Source organism: Danio rerio, chromosome 22 (assembly GCF_049306965.1).
Source record: "Danio rerio strain Tuebingen ecotype United States chromosome 22, GRCz12tu, whole genome shotgun sequence".
Lineage (NCBI taxonomy): Eukaryota > Metazoa > Chordata > Actinopteri > Cypriniformes > Danionidae > Danio > Danio rerio.
In genome coordinates this window covers 38,011,353-38,034,477 of record NC_133197.1, presented here as the reverse complement: position 1 = coordinate 38,034,477, position 23,125 = coordinate 38,011,353, and the positions used below count along the sequence as shown (strand labels likewise).

The window sequence follows — 23,125 nt, the reverse complement described above, 5'->3', positions numbered from 1 at the left end:
GTTTGTTAAATCATGTGGTACGGTTTTAGTTGATCCTATATATATATATATATATATATATATATATATATATATATATATATATATATATATATATATATATATATATATATCACACAATTAACACAGTTGCAGTTTTTTTTTATTTCCTGTTGTGGCCGACGTGTGTTCAGGGCCGGTGCGTCTATAGAGGCCACCTAGCCGGCTGCGTTGGGCAGCAGAATAGCAAGCGAACCCCCCGGTCCTCACATTCATCTGCTATACCCACCCCCTCTCTCACGGTCCTCAGCCTTCCATATGAATAAAACAGCATGATTGCCGTTTGACTAAAGCGCCAGTTCAGCTTGCTCTGGCCCTGCGTGTGTGAAACGTGCAAACGTTGTTGTGCAAAGGCGTTTCCTCCAGAGTTTCATGCAATTTCGGGTGTTTCATTTTTAATATTTAGAATTTACCTGCAGTTCACTCTCATTCAGCATATTTCCATTCAGGATGTTTTAATGGAATTTGATACCACATGACGAACTTAAAGAAAAACCTCCGCATTTCAGGACTCGCATGGTCATTTAAGATAATCAAATATCCCTGTTTACATGGTCAACTCTTGATCAGTATTATCTTAATCACCAAAGCTAAGTATTGGTGTCCATGTGAATGAAAGTGCCAGATGAATTCGCAAGCTGTCAAAAACATTTCTCTGCCCTTAAGCTGCGTCCCTCAAATGTTTCATTAAGTTTGACGTGTTTCCCCCTTTTGTAAAGCTTCACGTTCCTCTATCAGAATCCTTGTTTGTTAAATACAGCCATACTATAAATAAATATATATATGTGTATATATATATATATATATATATGTATATGTATATATATATATATATATATATGTATAAATAAATATATGTATGTGTATATATATATGTATGTGTGTGTGTGTGTGTGTATATATATCTATATATATATATATATATATATATATATATATATATATATATATATATATATATATATATATATATATATATATATATATTTATTTAATATTTTTTTTAGGGTTTTCACCTTTATTTTTGATAAGACCGTAGAGAGATTTGACAGGAAAGCATGGGGAGCAGAGAGAGGGGAAGGATCAGCAAAGGTCCGCAAGGTAGAATCGTACCCGGGTCGCCGCGAACACCGGAGTGCATGTGTCGACGCACTAACCACTACACCACTGGCGCTGACTATATATTTGTTTTAATGATATGAATAAGCCACCCAAGAATTCACACAGCAAACACAAGTATTTCTTAAATAATTTAATTGCAAAAGGGTTTTTTAAAAATATTTCTACAAGAATGCATTATTTTATCGCAGTTTTTTTTGTCTTCACCATTAAATACATCTCAATGCTTTCCGAAAAACAAAAGAATAAGAAAAAAACTTGAAATGTTGAAATCTTGCTGAAATCTCTCAGTATAAGTACAGCACTCAGCAGACATTTTACTTTTGCACGTCAGTGAACTGTGATTTGATGAGAAGACCTTTTTAAAATGCTTGAAAAGAAATATTATTATTTTTTGCTTGATTTTTTTAATATGAAATAGTGAAACTCAAGGGAAAAAATATCACAGGAGAACAAGTGGAGGAACGAGAGAGAGAAAGAGAAAGTCCAGGATGGAAAGCGACCGTTGGCACAAAAGTTATTGAACCAAAAAATCATGCAAGTTATGTTCCAAATAAAAAAAATAAAATAAAATATGACAAAATAGCACCTTACTCAAATACAGTCACACATACAAGCATCCGCACACTCACATCCGGTTATGAGAGAAATATACTGTTCAAAAGTGTGTTAGGTGTGACCAAAAAGCAGCTACGTTCTGTTCCCGAACGCCTCTGGAAGTTAGCGGAAAGGAACTTTCAGGAATACATCGAAGTCTGCTATATAAGAGAACGAGCATGTTATATTACACGGAGCTCTTGTTGTCGAGTAAAATAAGGGAACCAGTAAACGATTTGTGAAGGATTGAAACAAAACCACAAACAGAGGAGGAGTACTGCGCAGGCTATATGCAGTACCGTATCCCACAGTGCAATATATAAGCGCTCGAAATATAGTCTAAAAATACAGGTTTTGGTAATTAACATTTAGCTTTAACACCATGATTTAGTTCATAACCTATCGAACATGTTTACCGTTTTGCATACTTAACGTATTTCCGGTTTTCATGTGAAGCCCAAAATATACTTTAATATTTGGATGTCGGTGGAAGTCAGCATATGGGGTTTTCGAAAAACTTTTTTAATACACAGTTTATTATTGTAGCTATAATTGTTATTATCATTATTACTGTTGTTGTTGTTGCTTTTGCACCAATTGTAGTAGTCAACATTTGAAGTGAATCAAAACAAAAACGTCTATTAAGCAGTACTAAAATGTTTACACATTGAATATTTATAATATACGACTTTTGAACGCACGATTAAAGACAAAAGAAACTGATGAGTGTCTTCAAATAAAATATTATTGTCTTTAGGTTATTGAAAATAATTGAATATTAGCTGAATAATTGATGACAGGCCGTTAAATTATTAAAAAATAGTGCATGTCCGAGGTGTGAATTGTTTTGGAATAAATCAATGGTCATAATTGATAATACATATCTTCTGACAGCTTTCAGGTATTAAAAACCTAAAAAAACCGTCTGAACGTCTTGTCTTGGTTTAGATGTGGTGAATATCATTATCTATTCACTAAAGTGGCATTATTGTAGCTCTACCGCGATCTAGCCTGTGCATTTCATTTGCTCGCAGAACACGCTGTGAGCAAATCAAAGCATTCTCCTTATTTAGCCTTGCTGTGTTATTGACTCTTGCCTTGTTTGCTGTTTTTGTTGTCTTGCTGTCTGTCCCAAAGCAGGCAATGGTCAATACAGGGACAAGCAGGAGCAAAATCCAAAAGCGTAGTCAAAGTACAGGCGGGTCACACGGCAAGACAACAGGAAGCAGAAAACAAGGCAAGGGTCAAAAACACAGTAAGGCTTATTAAATCGAACGCTTTGAAATACTCACAGCTTATGGTCGATTCTTCTGGGAGTTGTAGTTCATTAAGGTAAAAAAGACTGCTGGTGATCATATATCAATATATATTAGAGGTGTGAACCTACGGGCCATTGATATTTTAAGTTAATATTGCACATCCTAGGTTATTCTGTACTTTTATTCTGTAATTTATTGATTTACATTTTTATTTGTTCTTTATCAATTATAAAATTGCAATGTTTCTCATTCAATTCAAATGCAATGTTGACACAAAACATAATAAGTAATAACATAAATGATAATTATTATTTTATTTTTATTATAATTATAATTATTTATTTTTTATTATTATTAATGGTATTACTTTTTATTTTAATAATAATAATAATAATATAAATAATAATTATTAGTAATAGTGATTATATAATAATAATAATAATAATAATAATTAATTAATTATTATTATTATTTGTTATTATAATTATTATTTATGTTATTGCTTTTTATTTTAATTATTATTATTTGTTGTTATTATTATTATTATTATTATTATTATATTATTATGTTATTACTTTTTATTTTAATAATGATAATAATAACAATAATATTAACATCAATAGTAGTTATTTTTATTTATGTTATTACTTTTTATTTTAATAACAATAACAACAATATTAAATAGCAGCAATAATAATAATAATAATAATTTTTATCCCAAATCTGTGGAAAATAGAGATAAACCCAGCTATATTAAGTAAATAAATTCTCAAAAAAATGTAACTTAACAGTTTAGTTTAGTTTTTTCCATAATTCCCCCAAAATTGAGTTGACACAACTCTAAATTATTTGTAGCGTACACAGATAAATTAAGAATATTTTTAAGCAAACAACAAGTATTCTTTGGGCTTCAGAAATCAGACCAGAAGACAGTAACCATTCAAAAAAGAATAACAAATAAACCAGGGGCCGGTCATCTGCTGTGTTTACTAGGCTGTAAAACAGACCCAAACACACAACATCTCTTATCAAGCCAGTGTGCAAGAAAAAAAAAAACACCAGAAAAAAAACGTGGAAGACCAACCGTCAGTTTCAGGGCGTATAACATATCCTGCCATCCGCATAGCATTTACGTGAATTTACCCATGTAGATCTCTTAAAACATTACAAATTAAAAAAACGCCTACGGAAATCCTGCAATTCCGAGAAGAAGAAAAAAAAATACTAGAGTATGATTGCTAGAAATGAACCGAGTGAGCTTTACAAGAGGATATGTGGGAGAATTGCTACTAACAGTTCAGCATTGTGTTTGACGGAAGGGCTTAGCTTTAATATAGGAGAGATTTACTCAGGATCTGCCCAGCATTGATGAGATCTTCAACACCTCTATTCATTTCGCCTTAAAACCAATTTCAATACACTTCCTCTGTTATTTTTTCTGTTTTTTTTATCCTCCACAAAGAAACGCGTCATTTCAAAAGCTTCTCTTTTTTTCACTGTTGCATAATATTAGCATGTACTGATTCCAATTGACACTAACTGGCCACTTTATTAGGTACATCTTACATTCCTCTGGCATCAACAAGGCATTTTCGCCTACAGAACTGCCGCTCACTGGATATTTTCTCTTTTTCTGACCATTTTCTGTAAACCCTAAAGACGGTTGTGCGTGAAACTCCCAGTAGATCAGCAGTTTCTGAAATACTCAAACCAGCCCATCTGGCACCAACAACTTTGCCACGTTCAAAATCACTTAAATCTCCTTTCTTCCACATCCTTATACTCAGTTTGAACTGCAGCAGATCGTCTTGAAAATGTCTACAAGCCTAAATGCATATAATTGCTGCCATGTGATTGGTCGATTCAAAATTTGCACCACGAGACAGGTGTACCTAATAATGTGGCCGGTTAGTGTATATAATAAATTACACATTTCTTTTGGCCTCTTAGGATGTTATAGATCATTATTTTAGTAAAAATCACTTTAAATGTAAATATTTCTCCATATAATATTGATTCATAGGTAATGATATAAAACTAAAGCTCTTTGTTGCAAATCCTGTCATGCATTAGTGGGACTGAAATGTGTGTAATCCTTTTGTTCTTGCTTCGTTTTACACACGCGCAAACACACACAGACAGAAACACACACGCACACAGACAGAAACACACACACTACAATGTTGTCATTTGAACAAGTACACACTCACTCCTTGTATAGGTGGCCAGTGACTGTTTTTACATTGACAATGATCATAATAATGATAGTAATATTGATAAATATTATTAGGTTTTTGTTTTGGAGAAAAATAGCCAAACATTCTTGAAACGTGATACTTGAGAAGCAAAACGGCTTGTTTTTCTGACCATTTCACAAATATATTTTCACTGATTTATTTAATTATATTTTACAAAAGGAAAACAGAACAAAATATTTGACAAATGTTTTTTAGTTATATTTATTATTATTTTAAAAAATTATATTGTTATTATTATATATACAATTAAATTTGACAAATGCTACAATTTTGCTTCTCAAATATACTTTTCACATTTAAATAAACTCAAATTTAGATACATTTCATGCGGGAAAAAGAAGAAAAAACTAGTTTGTCATGTTTCTAGTCCATATATCTAAGAACTATTAAATCGAGAAGCATTTTCTAGACAAAAAACAAATATTGTGTTATTAAACTACTTTTTCCTTAAACTAAGCAAAATAATCTGGCAATGGAGTAATCAAAATCATATATATATATATATATATATATATATATATATATATATATATATATATATATATATATATATGCATGTATGTAATGGAGGCCAGCTAGCGAAATGCTATGCAGGTAATCCTCAGTCCTAGCAAGAGACTAGAGGCCATTGGCTTTAGCCTCCTCGTTAGAGCAACTGACTGCCATGCACTGTTATATGTGGGGGCTCGTCCGGGATAGAAGTGAGGTTTAGAGTATGTGTGTAATGGAGGCCAGCTAGCAAAGTGCTATGCAGGTAAACCTCACTCATCTAATCTCAAAAGGTGCTCTAGCAACAGACACTAGCAGCCATGGTCTTTAGCCTCCTTGTTAGAGCAACCGACTCCCATGCACAGAATCGCAGGTTCGATCCCAGCTCAGCTCAGTCTGGCTACAGTAGGACCAATGGGTTACACGTGGGGGCTCGTGCGGGATGGGAGTGAGGTTTAGGAGGTGAGCGTAACGGAGGCCAGGTTGGTTATATATATATATATATATATATATATATATATATATATATATATATTTTTTTTTTTTTTTTTTTTTTTATGGTTAAACTTAACGTAAAAATTATTTCTTAAAACAAGCAAATGTTTGTGTCTGTCTAGAAAATGCTTCTTGATTTAAAATTCTTGATTATATTTCACCTAGAAACAATACAAAAACTCAAAGTAAGAAAGTTTGCAGTGATATAGATTTAAAACCGATTTCTCCCAGTGTAGTGCAAGTTACCACAGTCCTCCTCCATTTCTAACTGCTAAATCATCCTGATATAATGGTTAACAATGAGCTAAATGTCAACTCGCTGCGGAACAGAAACTAAACAGGATGAAGTAAAACAACAGACGAGAATACAAAGAAAACAAAGATCAGTTGAAGTAGTGAAAAACAGAGCTGAGAAATCCATTATGTGAAACTACGAAAGCATCCTGAGTTCACCAGGTATATTCTAAAGAAGTCCTTTTTGTTAGTTTAAACCTGGTGGACCAAAAAAAAAAGCAACTTCCTCAAAATCCGATAAATCCGTGATTTTCCGCCCTCAACCAATCCGTTTGAGGCTTGTGCCCTTAAATAAAACACCTTCAATATGAAGATGAGGAATAAGCACAAAAAGTAAATCACACGCACAATAAAACATCTGCTAGCATCGGAGGGATTTTTTGCGCGAGCCTGTCCACGCGCTTAGCGAATTTATATTCACTTTTAGTCCATTTTTTGTCTTTATATTCAAGTTATGTGTATCTATTAAAGGAGTATCTCATCCATACACCACGTCCGTCCAGGAGAGTCCATCCCTCAGAGTCAGTTTTCAGGGAGAAATGCATTATTTGGAGATTTGGGCCAATCCCGGCTAGCCTCCCCAAAGCAAAAAGAAAGAAAACATCACACGCGCGCATGCAGTCGCCAAAAAAAACACTTCATCCCGAATGAATGCATGGGATACGGGCTGTCCGTCCATACAAAATAAGTACAAAATTATCTTATCTAATCCTGGCGGGTGTAAAATAATGCGGGGAACAAAATGGGAAAGAAAGAGTTGTCCGAGGCACTGCAAGCCAGTTTCATCCGATTAGTGGAGATGATCTGGGTGGGTGAGGGGAGGAGGGTCGTCTTTTAGGTATCTGTAGGAAAGAGTCTCTTCTCAGACCTGGACGGGCAGCGTTTGGTTCATTTGCAGTCTCATGTCTTGAATGCTGCCCAGAATCTTCTTTTGGTGGCCGGCTAATGTCACGCCTATCCGTAACAGATCTCTGTCGAGAAAACAAACAAAAAGAGACACTTAAACAAGCCATCTAAACCTAGAAACAAGTCAAATTATCATACAGCACACTGTGATGTTTGGCAAGAATTTCTTGAAATAAGGAAACCTGCCTACGCTGTAATCAGGGCTTGACTTTGCTAAATGCGGGTAGATTTTAGCTGTGGCGGGCAAGACAGACACTCCCATAGCCATTTTGGCTGGTTAAAAATAATTTCCCCTGGACAATAATACTTAAAAGCAGGGTTCGACAATAAGGATGGTCCAATACGCATGCAAAGGCGATCTTAGAATGGACAAAACTAATAGCGTGAGCATGAGAAAGCAGGTGAATACCAAATGAGAGGATAATCACTCACGCTAACAGCTGTGGTGATGCGCGACACTGTTTAAAATGCGTGCGCGCTCCCGTTTCCTTGCGTGAAGCAACTAGAAACACAACTGGGGTGATCGGGTCTCTTTCAAATAGACTAAACAAAAAGTTATGCTCCCGCACCCACAGTCTTGCTGCTTTCAAGAGCTCCAGATTTGTCTTTTTGTAAGCTTTCGCTTAAACCATTCTTTGAACAGATTATTTATGGGTCTCACGTTAACCTTTAGTGATCATCCTTTCATTATCACACGGTATTGTTTTTAATCTGCTTTCTTTTGCGTTAATTATTATTCTTCACAATAACATTGCTTTAATGGGAGATTAATTCCCCGTTTAAGTGTAGTTAACTTGTGATCTGGGACCTTTAGCCAGGACAGATCACTGTGCATATGTTTTGTTAAATAAAAAGTATAGTATACAGCTTTATTTTGCTTGTTTTGACACATTTACAATTTGTGGCTAAGAAATAATTATTCATTTATGTTTGGAGATAAATTTGGTAAATCCTTCATTTTGAGCTCTTAAAATTATGTGAAATAAAAACTGTAATACTATGAAACCATGACCTATTTGCGCATGATTATTGAGCAAGCTCAAACTAAACTAAACTGTACGCTTCTCATATTTTTTATGAAAAGGTCTTAAAAAAAAACAAAAGAATTTCCCTTACTTTAAGAATTGTTATTATATATTCTGTCTTAAAGACAAATGGTTTAAACTTTAAACAAGACGACTGTATGAAGTAAATCAGGATCATACGTGCATGGATATATTTGTAATAGTGAATACATAATTAATACTTAATTTTGTACTCAAATGTGCGACTTGAATGTGTCCGATCAAAAAAAAAAAAAAAAAAAAAAAGGACCCACTTTATATTAAGTGTCCTTAACTACTATGTACTTACATGAAAAAATAAATACAATGTACTTACTGTGTTTATAAAGTATTTGAGAACACTTGTAGTGCTCTTGAGTTGGGATAGGGGTTGGGTTAGGGACAGGTTTGGTGGTGTGGGTAGGTTTAAGGGTGGGTTAAGGTGTAGGGAATGGTCATCAGTGATTTTACAAATGTAATTACAGAAGTTAATTACAGATGGAAATATATAGAGGTATTTAATCAAGCATAAGTACACAATAAATACATGTATTTACACAATAAGTACATTGTAACAAACTATTAATTTCTGTGTAAGTACATATTAGTTAAGGCGACTTAATATAAAGTGGGACCAAAAAAAACTATGTATTTTGTCACAAAGAATAAGTAAGATTTAGATTCTCTCAATCTTTTTTTTTTTTGGTCAGCAAGCTACATTACAATTAAATAAAATCTTTAAAATAAAATTATGGCCTTAAATTATGTCTCAAATTGTTATTTAGCTAATTTTGCCAGTAACATACCTAACCTTAAGCTGCACTATAAAAATCCCTCTTCATCATGATGATCTTACACCAGTGGTGTCCAAACTCAGTCCTGGAGGGCCGTTGTTCTGCATAGTTTAGCTCCAACTTCCTCCAACACACCTGCCTGGAAGTTTCTAGTATACCTAGAAAGAGCTTGATTAGCTGGTTCAGGTGTGTTTAATTGGGGTTGGAACTGAAATATGCAGGACACCGGCCACCCCTCACTTACACCATCTGCTCTTGCGTTGTATCATAGTCTTAAAAGCAAATTTGGCTACAAAAAAGATTGTAGGCTAACACTTGACTAGATATGGAGTTTTTGCAGTCGACCACATGATTTCTACAAGAGAGAACAGAATTGAAGTCATTCAAGACTCCCATGGGAATGTAGCCAGGTGAGTTAATCCGTTGGCAAATTGTTGCTAGTTTGAGCAAACAGACACAACCCCACCCTTTGGCTACTGAACTGAGACGGGTCTGTGGTGTGCGAAGCCAGTTCTCAAACTTGAGACTTGTTAAGAATTCGGTCAATGATTTGCGAAGTTTTGCACCTAAGGCTACCAGGTGTCACATTTCGCACGAGGAAATCGCTATTAGCATAACCACAGACATGACTTGGAGTACTGTTGCACTGCACAAACCGAAAGTCATTATACTGTGGATTGAGTGTGGTGTAAAGGTTACCACAAGCTTTATGATAAAAATGCTTCCTGTTGTTTTATTGGCTTGGGTAATCTTATCCGTTCGTGGGGTTTAGTTTACACAGCAACATGCGTAGCTAAAAGCTAGCATAGTCTCCTGTTTACTTTTTTGTACCTTCTGATAAGCAAATGCCTGCAGGAGGACAGACGTTGTCAGGGAGCAACTGGCCCCGTGGCGGCCCCCAGTCTGTCTGCCCTTCTCATCTCTACAATCGCACAACATTAGCAGAGTAATTTCATACAGCGCGAAAGTGTTTTCTCTCTTTTTCCTCTGTTGGTCCCATCAAGCTAACAATGTTGGATGAAATGATAATAAATGGAGCCCATTAGGAGAATTACTAGTCATTAAGAGCACGAGAAAACCAACGACTGGTCCACCTGTCAAGTTGCCAAATTGAAACAAATTACCCCAGCCTCCGTCCTTTATTACGCTTTAATGGGTGTGATGAATTTATAATTATTTTCCTTATTAGTTTATTTGATCCCAACTGCTCTCTTCACATCTGTCTAGTCGTTTAACACAGAGACAAATCATGGATTTCGTTTTTTGACAGTGACCTTTGGGAAAATTCCTTGTTCGTGACATTTTCGGAGGATGAAATGCTAACGTCAACTAAAAGCGAGATTAGGGAAATTATCACATGCTCAAAAGCTTGATCGCTAACTCTGTTCTGATCAATAACGTATCGATTTTTCAGTTTGAGACTCATTGTCTCTCCATTTCCTACTGAAGTTCTGCTGTTTTTAGGCTGACTAAAATCCACGTCCCAAGCTGTATTTGAAAATAAGCCTTACTCATCATTTTCTTTTGAAGAATTAAAAGTTGAGCCATCGGTTGCAACCATATTCCCTGCTGAAAAATCCAGCTTAAACCAGCCTAGGCTAGTTGGCTGGTTTTAGCTGGTCGACCAGGCTGGTTTTAGAGGGGGTTTTGGCCATTTCCAGGCTGGTTTCCAGCCATTTCCAGCCTGGTCTTAGCTGGTCAGGCTGGGAAATGATCAGCTAAAACCAGCTAGACCAGCCTAGAAAGGCTGGGAGCCCAGCTAAAACCAACCGTGTCCAGCTTAAACAAGGCTGGTCAAGCTGGTTTTAGCTGAATTTAGCTGGTCATTTTCCAGCCTGACCAGCTAAGACCAGGCTGGAAATGGCTGGAAACCAGCCTGGAAATGGCCAAAACCCCTGTAAAACCAGTCTGGTTGACCAGCTAAAACCAGCCAACCAGCCTAGGCTGGTTTAAGCAGTTTTTTTCAGTAGGGTAAACATGAAAACAAATGGAGCATTCCAACAAATGGACCAAACACTCACTCTGCAGTCATCTGGGCCACCAAATCAAAAGAGGCAAAGCCAGCATTGAGGAAGTTGTCTCTGTAGCGGCTCATCTTGATGGCATCCAGCCAGTCACCCACAGTGGTAAAGGTGGTGTAGTCAGGCACACAGCGGTCGAGGAGCGGCTGGGAGGCCCTACAGGGAAAGAGAGGAGTGGAGATAAAAAGAGAGAGAGAGGGTTAGGTCACGCCAGGCCTCCACCACCGAAACCTCACCCCCAAACCCCCCACCACCACCTCTCCAGGCCTGTAGGGCCTTTAACCTGCCACTGTGGCTCAATGGCTGGAGACATGCAGTGGCCTGCCAGAGAGAACTTGAGGGAAGCTGTGGGAGTGGGTCCAACAGTTTCTTGACTTAATACGTGTTACCTAACATGTTTATCAACATTTGTATGGTCCAATACATATTTTAATACAAAATGTCCTTCTTATGCATGACATGATATATCCAAGAAGGACTTACATTCTTTGCAGGTCCTATTAGGTAAATCCCTGCTTGCACCCAAGCAAGATCCGTTTTGCACTCACAGCACAGCTACATTTAAAGACATGCACAAAAGAGGCCATTTTAAATTAGATCAGACTAAACCAACAGAGACCAGGCTTGATCTATGCCCAGATTTGGATCTTAATAACTAAGAGTGAGGTCTGAGACAAAGTTTGAGAGCAAAGACACTCCCGTCTGCAAGCTCTCTGCTCTGCTGAACCTAGCTGTCTTTTGATGGCATTAGATTAATTAACAATTAAAAGCATAAGGAAAAAAGTTAATAAGAACAGAACAGAGGCTCTATTGAGGACGAGGCCTGTAGATGGATGGGAAGAGTGATTTTTAATAAGCTCCTGCCTTTAGGGCTGAAGGGTTTGTGGTCATTAACCTGGAAGGCAGCATTTCTTAATGGAGCATTGTTAGAGCTGGCCTGGCTCTCACGTCTTTGGGACGTTGACTTTAATTGCAACACAGGGAAACTGTACGAAGAAACCAAAAGGACAAATATCCCTGCAAAACTACTATCAACTCAGCGTTAGGAGAACCCACTGACTAATTAAACCATCCAAAGTTTAGTTAAGGAATGGGTCACTGACAAAAGTACAAGTATCAGATGTTGAAACAACAATTTCCCATCTCTCAGTCTTTCATTAAGCTCAGCAGGCAAGCCACCTCTTCGTTGGCCCTTTTAAAATCTCGTTACTTGCTAATTAAAGCCATTCCCATCTCTGAATTGCATTAACTAATTATTCTTCCTTTATCCTCTGATCACTGCAGAGCAGACAATGCGTCGCCTACTGTTTCCTCATTGTTAAAAACCTTCCCCCAGGACCTACAGCCCAGAGGTAGGCACCCCGAGTTGGGTCACAACCCCCCTGCAGCTTATGGCTAACAATTACTGTCCAACTGAAACAAAGTCTGCCCAGAAATGCTGATCAATGAGCAGAATGTTGCTATATAGTCGATGACATCTAGAATTCGGCTTACATCATTAAATATCTGAAACTCAAAGGGCTCTAGTAAGTATAGCCCCGAGCAAGCATCTCATGCAAAACAATCAATAGCCCTGTTATGGTACAATTAAACCAAATGTTTTATTGACTGAAGGTCATCTTAATTTCCATAACGTCAGAGTTTCTCAGCTTACAGTATTGTTAGTCAATTGAAAATGATCTAAAATCAATAGTCTCTTAATTCAAGTGCTTCAGTAATGTTGGCCTAATTTTGAATTTGTAATAGGAGAAGTAGTTTGAACTCTTTTATGCTGCTTATTTAGCTGAGAGGATTGAATCATAGTAGTATGTTGGCTAAGTCAGTCCTTGTGTGCCCTTACCCAGAATGTGTGCTGGTGACCACCTTAAGGCTGGCGGCATTGCGAATTAGCTTGTCCAGGGTGTTGACTATCTGAGAAAACTTAGGTCTCAAGTTTCTTTCTTTCACCCAGCAGTCTAGCATGAGTTGATGCAAGGCAGTAGGGCAGTCCATGGGTGGGGGCAGTCGGTAGTCCTGTTCAACTGCGTTGATCACCTGTTGATGGAAAAAATAATAATCAGCCATTGTTTACACCGACATGAAGTTAATAGAGGCAAAGCACTTCTAATGAAGGAAACTCACATCTTGATTGCTCATGTCCCAGTATGGCCGCTCGCCATATGACATCACTTCCCACATCACAATGCCATAGCTCCAGACGTCACTGGCTGAGGTGAACTTCCTATAAGCAATAGCCTCTGGGGCTGTCCAACGAATTGGTATCTTCCCTCCCTACAAGTGCAAACCATGATAATTACCTTCAACTAGACATTCTTATGAAATATTAAAGAATGAAGATGTAAATGCTTACCAATGAGCTGGTGTAGGTGGGGTCAGTGGGGTCATCCTCCAAGAAACGAGAAAGGCCAAAGTCTGACACCTTACACACCAGGTTGCTGTTGACCAAAATGTTACGAGCCGCCAGATCTCGGTGCACATAGTTCATGTCAGAGAGATACTTCATGCCAGCAGCAATTCCTCTCAACATACCAACAAGCTGGATGACTGTGAACTGTCCATCATTTAGCTGTAGAAGAAAGTGGGAAAATCACAGACCCATTCATAACAAAAATATTCAACTTTGTTGAAAGAGTAAACTTTCCAGAATGTGACTCATCAGCCAGCAGAATAATCTCACAATAAGGAACTACACTATTTGTGAACAGGCTTCAGGAAGTTAAGGACATTTTTTCAAAGAACTAGGCAGGATAATTTATTTTATTTCAAAATAAACACTTGACTAAAACTTTATTTACTTCCTCATGAATTTAATGAATATCAACAAATGCTCTCAAGGAACGTTTAAAAGGATAGTAAGCAGTACCAACCCGGAGAAAGGAATCCAGTGCTCCGTTCTCCATGAACTCAGTGACGATCATGACTGGGCGACTTTTCGTCACCACCCCTTCCAGGCGGATAATATTAGGGTGATCGAACTGGCCCATGATGCTGGCCTCACTCAGGAAGTCTCTTCTTTGACGTTCTGTATAGCCTGCTTTTAGAGTCTTGATGGCCACAATGATCTCACGCCGTCCAGGGAGCTTCAATCGGCCACGGCACACCTCTCCAAACTCTCCTACATTGGTAGTAGATAGACAAGAAAGAGGAAGAAAGGGTGGAGTGGACAGAGGAGAGGGAAGAGTGGAGGAGTGTGGGAGAGAAAGGGGAGAGGGACAGTTACTGGTTAGAATCAAGGAGCCAGGGGGAAGCGGGGGAGAGACAGCAAGAGAAGCCAGGGCTAAAGGTGATGCTATTGGAGTGTATCCAGGGGTGAGGGAAGGGGTAGTGTGAGGTCAGCAATGCTTAAATTGGAAAGGCTGTTGAACGGTTGTTGGGGTACCAAAAAGGAAATGGGTAAAGTAGGGAAACAGAGGAAGGGGTAAAGGGCAGAAGCAGTGGATGCTAGGGTGTGGAGGGAGTGTGGGTAGACATGTAAGAAGAAGGTGGGGACAGAAGCTTGGGAGGATTGGACGGCTTGTGTCTGTAGTCTAAGCCAACATGTAAGCAAGTGCAAGAGAAACAGAGGGATCAGGGAAGGACATGGCAGGGTGTTGATCACTTTAGACAAAAGCTAAGAAACAGCAGGTTCAGGTAGCAGCGTTAGATGTTAAAAGCCTTGTTTGCTGGAGTCTCGCATGAGACTACTCAACTCCATTCCATAACAACATGGCTTCTTACTGAACCAGAATCCTACTTTTCCTTCATTTTTAATACTTAAAAACTATATTGCTAGCACTAATGCTATGATCCATACATTTTACAACACAAAAGGGAGTGATCTCAAGGACAGGAAGGAGCACCATGGATGGAGAAATCAACAGGTCATAGGGTCAGGAGGACAATTAGTTGTCCGAGAGATGTCGTCAGGCTCAGGACAGGCTTGGTAAGTTAGCAGGAGTGGTAGCTCTATTGTTAGCTCTGAAGGTAACCTCAGAAGCTCCATTTTGTAAGTAAAGCTGTTAGAGACGTTGGTAAGGTGCTATAAGGGACTGGATTTTGGAGCGGGATGAGTTGATTTAAGTACCGCTTGAGGTGAAGTCCTCTAAAGGTATGGCCTGGGTGTGCCTAGCTGTCTTCCCCCTGTTGCTCAGGAGCTTTTGGTGTTGGTTACCTGCGCCAATGACCTCCTCGATTTTCACACAGGACACGTCAATCTCTTTGGCAAACTCGCGGATGGCCTCATTCGGGTCCTCGTAGGTGAATGGGTCAATGTAGACCTTCATCCCCGGAGTGACTATAGGGGATTCAGTAGTGCGAATAACCGTATGAATCACACTGCCATGATATGCAATATTTGCAGTATTGTTAAAGATCAGATCGCAAATAAACTCAAGAGAGACTTACTGTATTGTTGCAGCTTTTCTGTGTATTCAGATTCTGAGCCATTACGTTGCTTCCTGTGAACCAAAGACAATGCAGTCATTTACAAAAGGTTGATGACAGACTAACTGAATATAGGGAAATACGCGTTTTCTAAAGGACCTGTTTTTCCCAGCCCCTTCAGGGACATAAATTGAGGTCAATTCAAGAAGGGGAGTGATATGAAAATTAAGAGAACAACAGATTCAGCCTCCAGAGACCCCTGTCATTTCAGCTGACTAAATGGTAGAAGTCGAATCTACATGAAGACAGCTAAGAAAAACAGAAGCAGCGTTGTTGTCTTGTTCTCGTTACAAGAATCTTCACTGCTTCATTCTTTACTTAATTCACGTATCCCAAATCCTTCTTTAACACTTTCTCCACTATCAGTCCATTAAAAGAAATGCAATTTCAACAATCCCAACCCCCCTCTAGTACATGTTAATGCAATCCCTTTGTTGTCTAACTAGTAACCGGGCCAATAATACCCGCTGGTGATTTGTATCTCATTTCCAATTCAAATTCAGTTCCGTAATATGCCAAGGCCTACAAGTTAAGATACTGAAACACACTGTGTGATTGGAAAGAAAGAGAGTGCAAATTGAGAGTTTTAGCATGATAATGCTTTAAACACACAGATGGCTTGCCCCTCAACTGGAGTGATGGGAAGATGGCCACAGGATGGAAAGTGACTTTGCCAACAATCACCAGCACGCTGTGGAATTCCAATGTAGGGCACATGTACATTTGAGACCACTGGCTGCAGTTTACAAGATCCAAAATTACTGACAACCCGGAATGAAACTGCTTCTCATAGTGCCCGATACTACATCTATTAATTGACATTGGCATTATGGGTGACCTAAATTACACACTCATTTAGAGATATTTGTTGTTTTATAGGTATACCTAGTACCTATTAACATCTAGTTGCATATACAGTAGTTATAAATGCAGCAAAAGTGTTGTTTACCTCAGGCAGACAATGGCAATAACCACAACAACAATGATGAAGACCAGTCCTGCGGTCAGAGAGCCCACAATGAGGGGTAACTGCTCCTGTAGCGCCTTGTCTGCATCAGCTGTGTGATGGAAACACAACATATATTCCTCATATCTATTCTCATATAGCATTTCTCGGACTACTATAGGCTGATTTATACTTCTGCGTCAAGCGCATGTGCATGGTCCGGTGCAGCTTCCATGTGGTCGAATAGCCAGCGTCATCGCAATGACGTGTAGCTCAAGCTCTGTGATTGGTTGGCTTGGCGGCTCTGCCGAACATGGGCGGAGCTGAGAGTCAAGAGTCCGATGGAGTGAATGTTTACAAGCAGGGGTCACCAATCTCGGTCCTGGAGGGCCGGTGTCCCTGCAGGGTTTAGCTCCAACTTGCCTCAACACACCTGCCTGAATGCTTCAAGTATACCTAGTAAGAGCTTGATTAGCTTGTTCAGGTGTGTTTGATTTGGGTTGGAGCTAAAATCTGCAGGACACCGGCCCTCCAGGAACAAGCTTGGTGACCCCTGGTTTACAAGTGTCAAGAACCGTGAAGGAGCTCCAGATGGAAACTTTTGTTTTGTGTTTACCTTATAATTAAAGTTGTTGGACGTTTGCCATTCCCACCTCTGAATGAGCGAGCTTTAGCTACTTGTAACAAGTAAAAACTAATTACCCATGAAGAATTTAACACTGAGGAACAAAAAACCTACTGTCAGCTAGCATTTCGGAAGTGTTATTGCAGAGTAACACAAAAGCATGCAGAACTATACACGTACGACGCATTGAAGGTACCGTGGGTCAGGTCGATCACTCAATGCAGAAGTATAAACCAGCCCTAATGCAATTAGTCTTGCCAGTATTTTAAGTTTTTCTTACCTTGATGGTTGGTGCCAAAGTCTGTTGGGCTACTGTAGCGGCCATACCCTGCCACCGTTCGGGCTCGGACCTGCACCACATATGGCGTACCCGGCTTCAAACCGTCAATGCGAGCATAGCTGTGCTGGGCTGTCATGGTGTGGGCAATAGCTTCGCCCTGGTCCTGTGGGAACAGTGATAAAACAAGCCATATAAAACCAGCCAGCACCCAAAAGCATGAGTCTGGCAGCTCTGGTTTAATCTGTCAGTACAACACATCAAACACGGAGCAGATATGCCTGGCCCTTTCTTCTGCTCTATGCAAATCCTCCTGCCTCCATCCCTGCCAAGCTCAGACTGCCTCGCGGTATCAGCGTTCAAAAGAAGGGGATGAATCAAGGAAGGAGTTAGGGAGGAGAGTGTTAGGTACGAGAGAGAGAGGAAGGGTTGATGCTGTTGTCAGGATGAACGATTATGTACAGAGCAGAGGATGACAGTGGTGGAATTGTGATTGAATGCCCCTCGCTTCATTGACTTACACTGGCTCTTACCTTCTCATGGTATTTAATCTCGTAATCCAAGATGATGCCGTTTGGTTTTTCAGGGGGGAGCCAGGAAAGAGTCATGGTGTTGGCCGAGGCCCCCGTCAGGTGGACAGTAGGAACTGCAGAGGGAGCTGTGTGGGGGTAAATGAGAGAAATCCAATTTTAATGAAAGCATTTTTTTTTTACATTTAGAGCATGCTCACATTCAGGATTACCAAAGAGCTGCTTTGAAGTCTAAGCATCAGACCGCTCTTAGTCCTGGGCCTTTTGGGGCCCCAGCCTCTCGAACTACACAGACAAAATACATTCTGAAGTTTCCTCTGAAAAGGACCATAATAGACAAACTGGCTCAGTATCTGGCAGATCTAGTCCACAAAGCTCACCACACAACCTACACACACATGCAAATATGTGTATGACTGCACACGCCCTCTGTCCCTTTCTTAATCTCTTGTGACTCTGATATGCCACATTTATACCATGTGTTTTCCAAATGTAAAACATGACATATATAGTTGAAACCAGAAGTTTACACTCTAAAAAAAAAGGACATAACCATTTTTTTTTTAATGTCTGATGGTAAATCATACTAAACGTTTACTATTTTAGGTCTGTTAGGTTTACCTAAATGATTTACATTTGCTAAATGCCAGAACAACGAGAGAATGTTTTATTTATTTATTTATTTATTTATTTTTATTAATTTCTAGACAGTCAAAAGTTTACATACATTTCCTTGGTATTTTTTTTAGCTTTGTTTTTAAACTGTATAACTTTGGTCAAATGTTTTAGGTATCCTTCAAAAATACTATGAAGGAATTTTGGCCCATTTCTCCAGACAGAATTGGTGTGGCTGAGTCAACTCACAAATTTTCTATAGGATTGAGATCAGGGCTTTGTGATGGCCACTCCAAAACATTCACTCAGTTGTCCTTAAAGCACATTTTAACAGTATGCTTAGGGTCATGGTCTGTTTGGAAGACCAATTTGTGGCCAAGTTTTAATTTCCTGGCTGATGTCTTGAGATGTTGCCTCAGTATTTGTACATAATGTTCTGTCTTCATGATGCCAGCTATGCTGTGAAGTGGACCAGTCCCCCCTGGAGCAAAACAGCCCCACAACATGATGCTGCCACCCCCATATTTCACAGTTGGGATGGTGTTCCTAGGCTTGTAAGCTTTCACCTTTGTCCTCCAAATGTAACACTGGTCATTATGGCCAAACAGTTCAATGTCTCCAAAAATTAGTCTTTTTCCCAGGGTAATATACCAAATTGTAATCTGGCTTTGTTGTTGATTCTGGCTTGTTGATTTTCCCATGTTGTCACAAAAGGAAGCAGTGTGTTTGAGCTTTTCCTTAAATACTATTCTACAGTTGTGCCTCCAATGTTGTCAATTAGCCAATCAGAAACTTCCAAAACCTTGACACCATCATCTGAGCTTTTTCAGAGGCAGAATAATCTTATTGTGTGTAAACTTGACTTTTCAAGAAAAGTTATAACAATTTCTCAAAAAATATCTCTCTCATTATTCTGCTATTAAGCATAACAGAGACAAATTTGACAATCCTGACTTACCTAAAAGAGAAAAAGTTTAGTCACATTAACATCTGACTTTTTTTTAATGGTTATGTGCCTTTTTCTACAGCGTATTTAAACTTCTGGTTTCAACTGTATGTTTGTTCATTTACTCTGTGTAAACGTTACTGTTTTTACTGTATTACTATAAAAAGTATATAAATAATATACATTACTTTGAACCTAATGAATCGCCAATGTGAGAAAAAAAAAGTTAAATGGGTGTATTATATTAAGAAGATTTTTGGATAACACTCAGTTGAAATACGAGCAGGGATTTTTCACCCATACCTTCATGTTCTCACAAGTTCCTCCATAGCACCTAGCTTATCTTGGCACCTAGCTTAACATAATCTGTACTGTCCCCGTTTGTCCTCAGACCTGATGTTGCCGTCTCCTGTTTCTGATGTTATCGCATTCCGTTCGCACACTATAGTAGCTCTTAACATCCCCTACTTTCTTGCCTCTGTCTCGCTCTCCCTTACTCTTTCTTTGTTAAAAGCGTTTTAATCCCCAGGTCCGGTTGTTTGATCCTTTCCCTGCTAGCTCTTTATTATTCTGTCTGTCTCTTTGTCCGACTCCCCCAAAAGCTCACTCTCCCCCAACCCAACACCATCAACCTCCTAACCCAGGCCTCGCTCAGAAAAGCCTCCCCCTGAAGACAATGCTCCCTGGGCAGCCTGCTAGCTTACTCTCACCCCGGGATTAAGGGGCCTCGTCCTGCTGAGACAGTAGACGTAACCATGACGCCTCTTGAGCTAATGGTCCATATTTATTTTTTGTCTTAAAAGGTGGATGAATATTCAGCCACAGTCCTGGGAGATAATCTGATCACAGACCCTCATGAATTTTTTGAACCATGGGGGTGGGCTGCCGTGTGGGTGTGCATGTCACCCCAGGATTGACTCATGTGCAACATGAGCACGGGTCATATTACAATGCCTGTGGTCAATCCCTGATAGCAAACACAGGCATTCTTGGAGCAAGGCGCTAGCATTAGAGTGCTAAGTAGAGGGTTAAGCATATGCATGACTCTGAGAGCTATCATGAGAAGTCCAGTGTTCAAGTCAAAACTCGAATCACACAATATAACGCTTTTTCCACAAAGTTAATGCATTACCATATATTACTAACCCAGCACACTCTAGTCTAGAGTAGCTTAGCTACCAAGCATCATAGTACCACTCTCTGGTGTCAATGTGTTTGAGAGCAGAGCTCTTCAGGTAGTGTTGTGGGTTGAAAGTGTCTTAGGAGAACCCATTACACTTCATTATTTCAAGCCAGAAAGCATGTGCCTTTTAGAGAATCCTTATTGTGACCTATTAGGAATCCAAATTAAAGCTGGCATGAAATCAAAATGTACTCTTCCTACTTTATATTTCTATGTATATAGTAGTGCTTGCTATAAAGAATTAATCACATACCATAACCTTCCCTTTACACTTGAAACAACTTTTCTGTCTCTGATCATGTCCGCTTGTAAAGTGCGACATCATGTGAAGCGGCTTTCGGGTCCAATCCGCTTGTTAAGTGTGACGTCACGCAAAGCGGCTTCCGGGTCCAAGCGCTCTATTCAACTGAATGGGGAGACTCACGAAATAATAATAATAAACGTTTACAAAGCGATTTAAGGCTTTCGAAAATCACGATCGCAGTATATGTCCATGCCTAATATCCGATGGCCAGAAAGTGATACATTTTTTATAAATTGTAAAAAATGTGGTATTTGTCATGCAGCAAGCACAGAGATTGTTGTGTACACTATGATTTTATATACAATTAACTTTAATGTGTGATAGGAAAAAAACGTGATCATAAACGAATGATTTCTCCACTCAAATGAGTGGCAGCTTGGACCCGGAAACAGTATACATACGTCACAAACACGTCACCACTTAACAAGCGGATCGCTCAATTCAATCTGAATGGGGAGACTCACCAAATTGTAATAATAAATGTTTACAAAGCGCTGTAATACTTTCGAAAATCACGATCACAATATATATATATATATATATATATATATATATATATATATATATATATATATATATATATATATCCCTATTATCCGATGGCCAGAGAGTGATAAAATTGTTATGAATTGTAAAATTTTTGTTATTTGTGGTGCAGCAAGTCCAGAGACTGTTGTGTACACCAGGATTTTCAAACTGTGGGGTTTGACAGCATCTATTAAGGGGGTGCGAGACATTGAGGCGTGCACTCGAGTAAATTATGATGACGATTTTTATGCGTTCACTAGAGGGAATATAATTAACGTTAGCTCCACTTCTAACTATCAGGCGCCTATAGAGTTTATGCGTTGCAGTAAAATATAGACAAATAAAATGGACCAGGTGCTTTTTAAAACTAATGACGGTGCATGAAAGTCAAACCGGTGACCGTCTGACAAAAAGGTGCCCTTCTGAATCAAATCAGCAGGATGCCCTTCTGGATCTTTCACTTACTTTGAAGACACTACTGACTATCCCCTTCCACCGAATTGGCTCTATCACTGTCTCTCCTCTCCACCATTAGCTGGTGTGTGGTGAGCGCACTGGCGCCGTTGGATGCTGCACACTGGTGGTGATTGTTAAGCGCTTTGGGTGTACGGCCATACACAATAAATGCGCTATATAAATACACATTACATTACATGTTTACATCAGTTATTTTCCTTAATAATATAATTAAGGTGTAACAGAAAGTGCTTTTTGAATGTTGTGTCACCAGGCTATTCCCGTTTCCTGAAGAGGCTCGTGTAATTTTGGGTGTTTCATCTTTAATTTTTTGACTTTACTACAGTTCGTTTTAAGTTTCACTCATGAACATTTCATTCACGCTCCCATGACAAACTGGGGTATTAGACACGAGTATAAAGTAAGGATTGGTGGAAGAGTGTTGTTTAATAGAAAGTCGAATGGAAAGAAAAAAAAACTTAGCATTTCGTGATTTATGTGAGTGTGTATGTGTGTGTGTGTGTGTGTGTGTGTGTGTGTGTGTGTGGTCCTTTACTTACAGCCGTGTGTGAATCTGGTCTCAAAATGCGGCGAAAAGTCCTACATGACGGTAATAGTTTGATTGCGGTGTTTACTTCAATAATGCCACTAATCTAGGCATACTCCACGTCTTTGTTCCATTTCTGTTTAGTTCAATTGTGACTTTGGTCTGATTAAGGTAATCAAAAATCGCTGTTTACATGGTAGACTCTAATCAGAGTATTGTCTTAGTTATATAAAGTCGTATTAAAGTATTGTTGTCCATGTAAACATTCTCAATATTCGACTCAACCACACTGTCAGGGCTCTGCGAACCTGGCTTTGCAAAGCAGCATTTTCTGTAGGTACATCAAGAGCCAATATGCTATGGCTCACGCTTATTGGCAGTCAAAGCTGATTTACGGTTAGTCGTGCCATTGGAATTGGACAAACTTCGGGG

General features: G+C 38.9%; 1 protein-coding gene and 2 long non-coding RNA genes across 25 annotated transcripts in view; 2 read left to right on the top strand and 1 right to left on the bottom strand.

Annotated features, from left to right (window-relative positions):
* Nucleotides 1-23,125, top strand: part of LOC141380251 (uncharacterized) — a 495,770-nt gene that overhangs the window by 356,803 nt on the left and 115,842 nt on the right. The gene's annotated exons all lie outside the window — the stretch shown is intronic.
* The window catches only part of LOC141380246 (uncharacterized), a 142,002-nt gene that overhangs the window by 6,982 nt on the left and 111,895 nt on the right, over nucleotides 1-23,125 (top strand). The gene's annotated exons all lie outside the window — the stretch shown is intronic.
* Nucleotides 6,317-23,125, bottom strand: part of ephb3b (eph receptor B3b) — an 86,354-nt gene continuing 69,545 nt past the window's right edge. Inside the window, 11 exon segments of one of the 11 annotated variants that reach the window (NM_001365582.1) lie at nucleotides 6,317-7,521; nucleotides 11,315-11,470; nucleotides 13,155-13,348; nucleotides 13,436-13,585; nucleotides 13,665-13,880; nucleotides 14,182-14,429; nucleotides 15,465-15,599; nucleotides 15,698-15,750; nucleotides 16,686-16,794; nucleotides 17,588-17,750; nucleotides 18,118-18,242. In NM_001365582.1, the coding sequence (NP_001352511.1) occupies nucleotides 7,413-7,521; nucleotides 11,315-11,470; nucleotides 13,155-13,348; nucleotides 13,436-13,585; nucleotides 13,665-13,880; nucleotides 14,182-14,429; nucleotides 15,465-15,599; nucleotides 15,698-15,750; nucleotides 16,686-16,794; nucleotides 17,588-17,750; nucleotides 18,118-18,242 (1,658 nt within the window). In that variant the 3' untranslated portion in view covers nucleotides 6,317-7,412. 11 annotated transcript variants of the gene reach the window in all.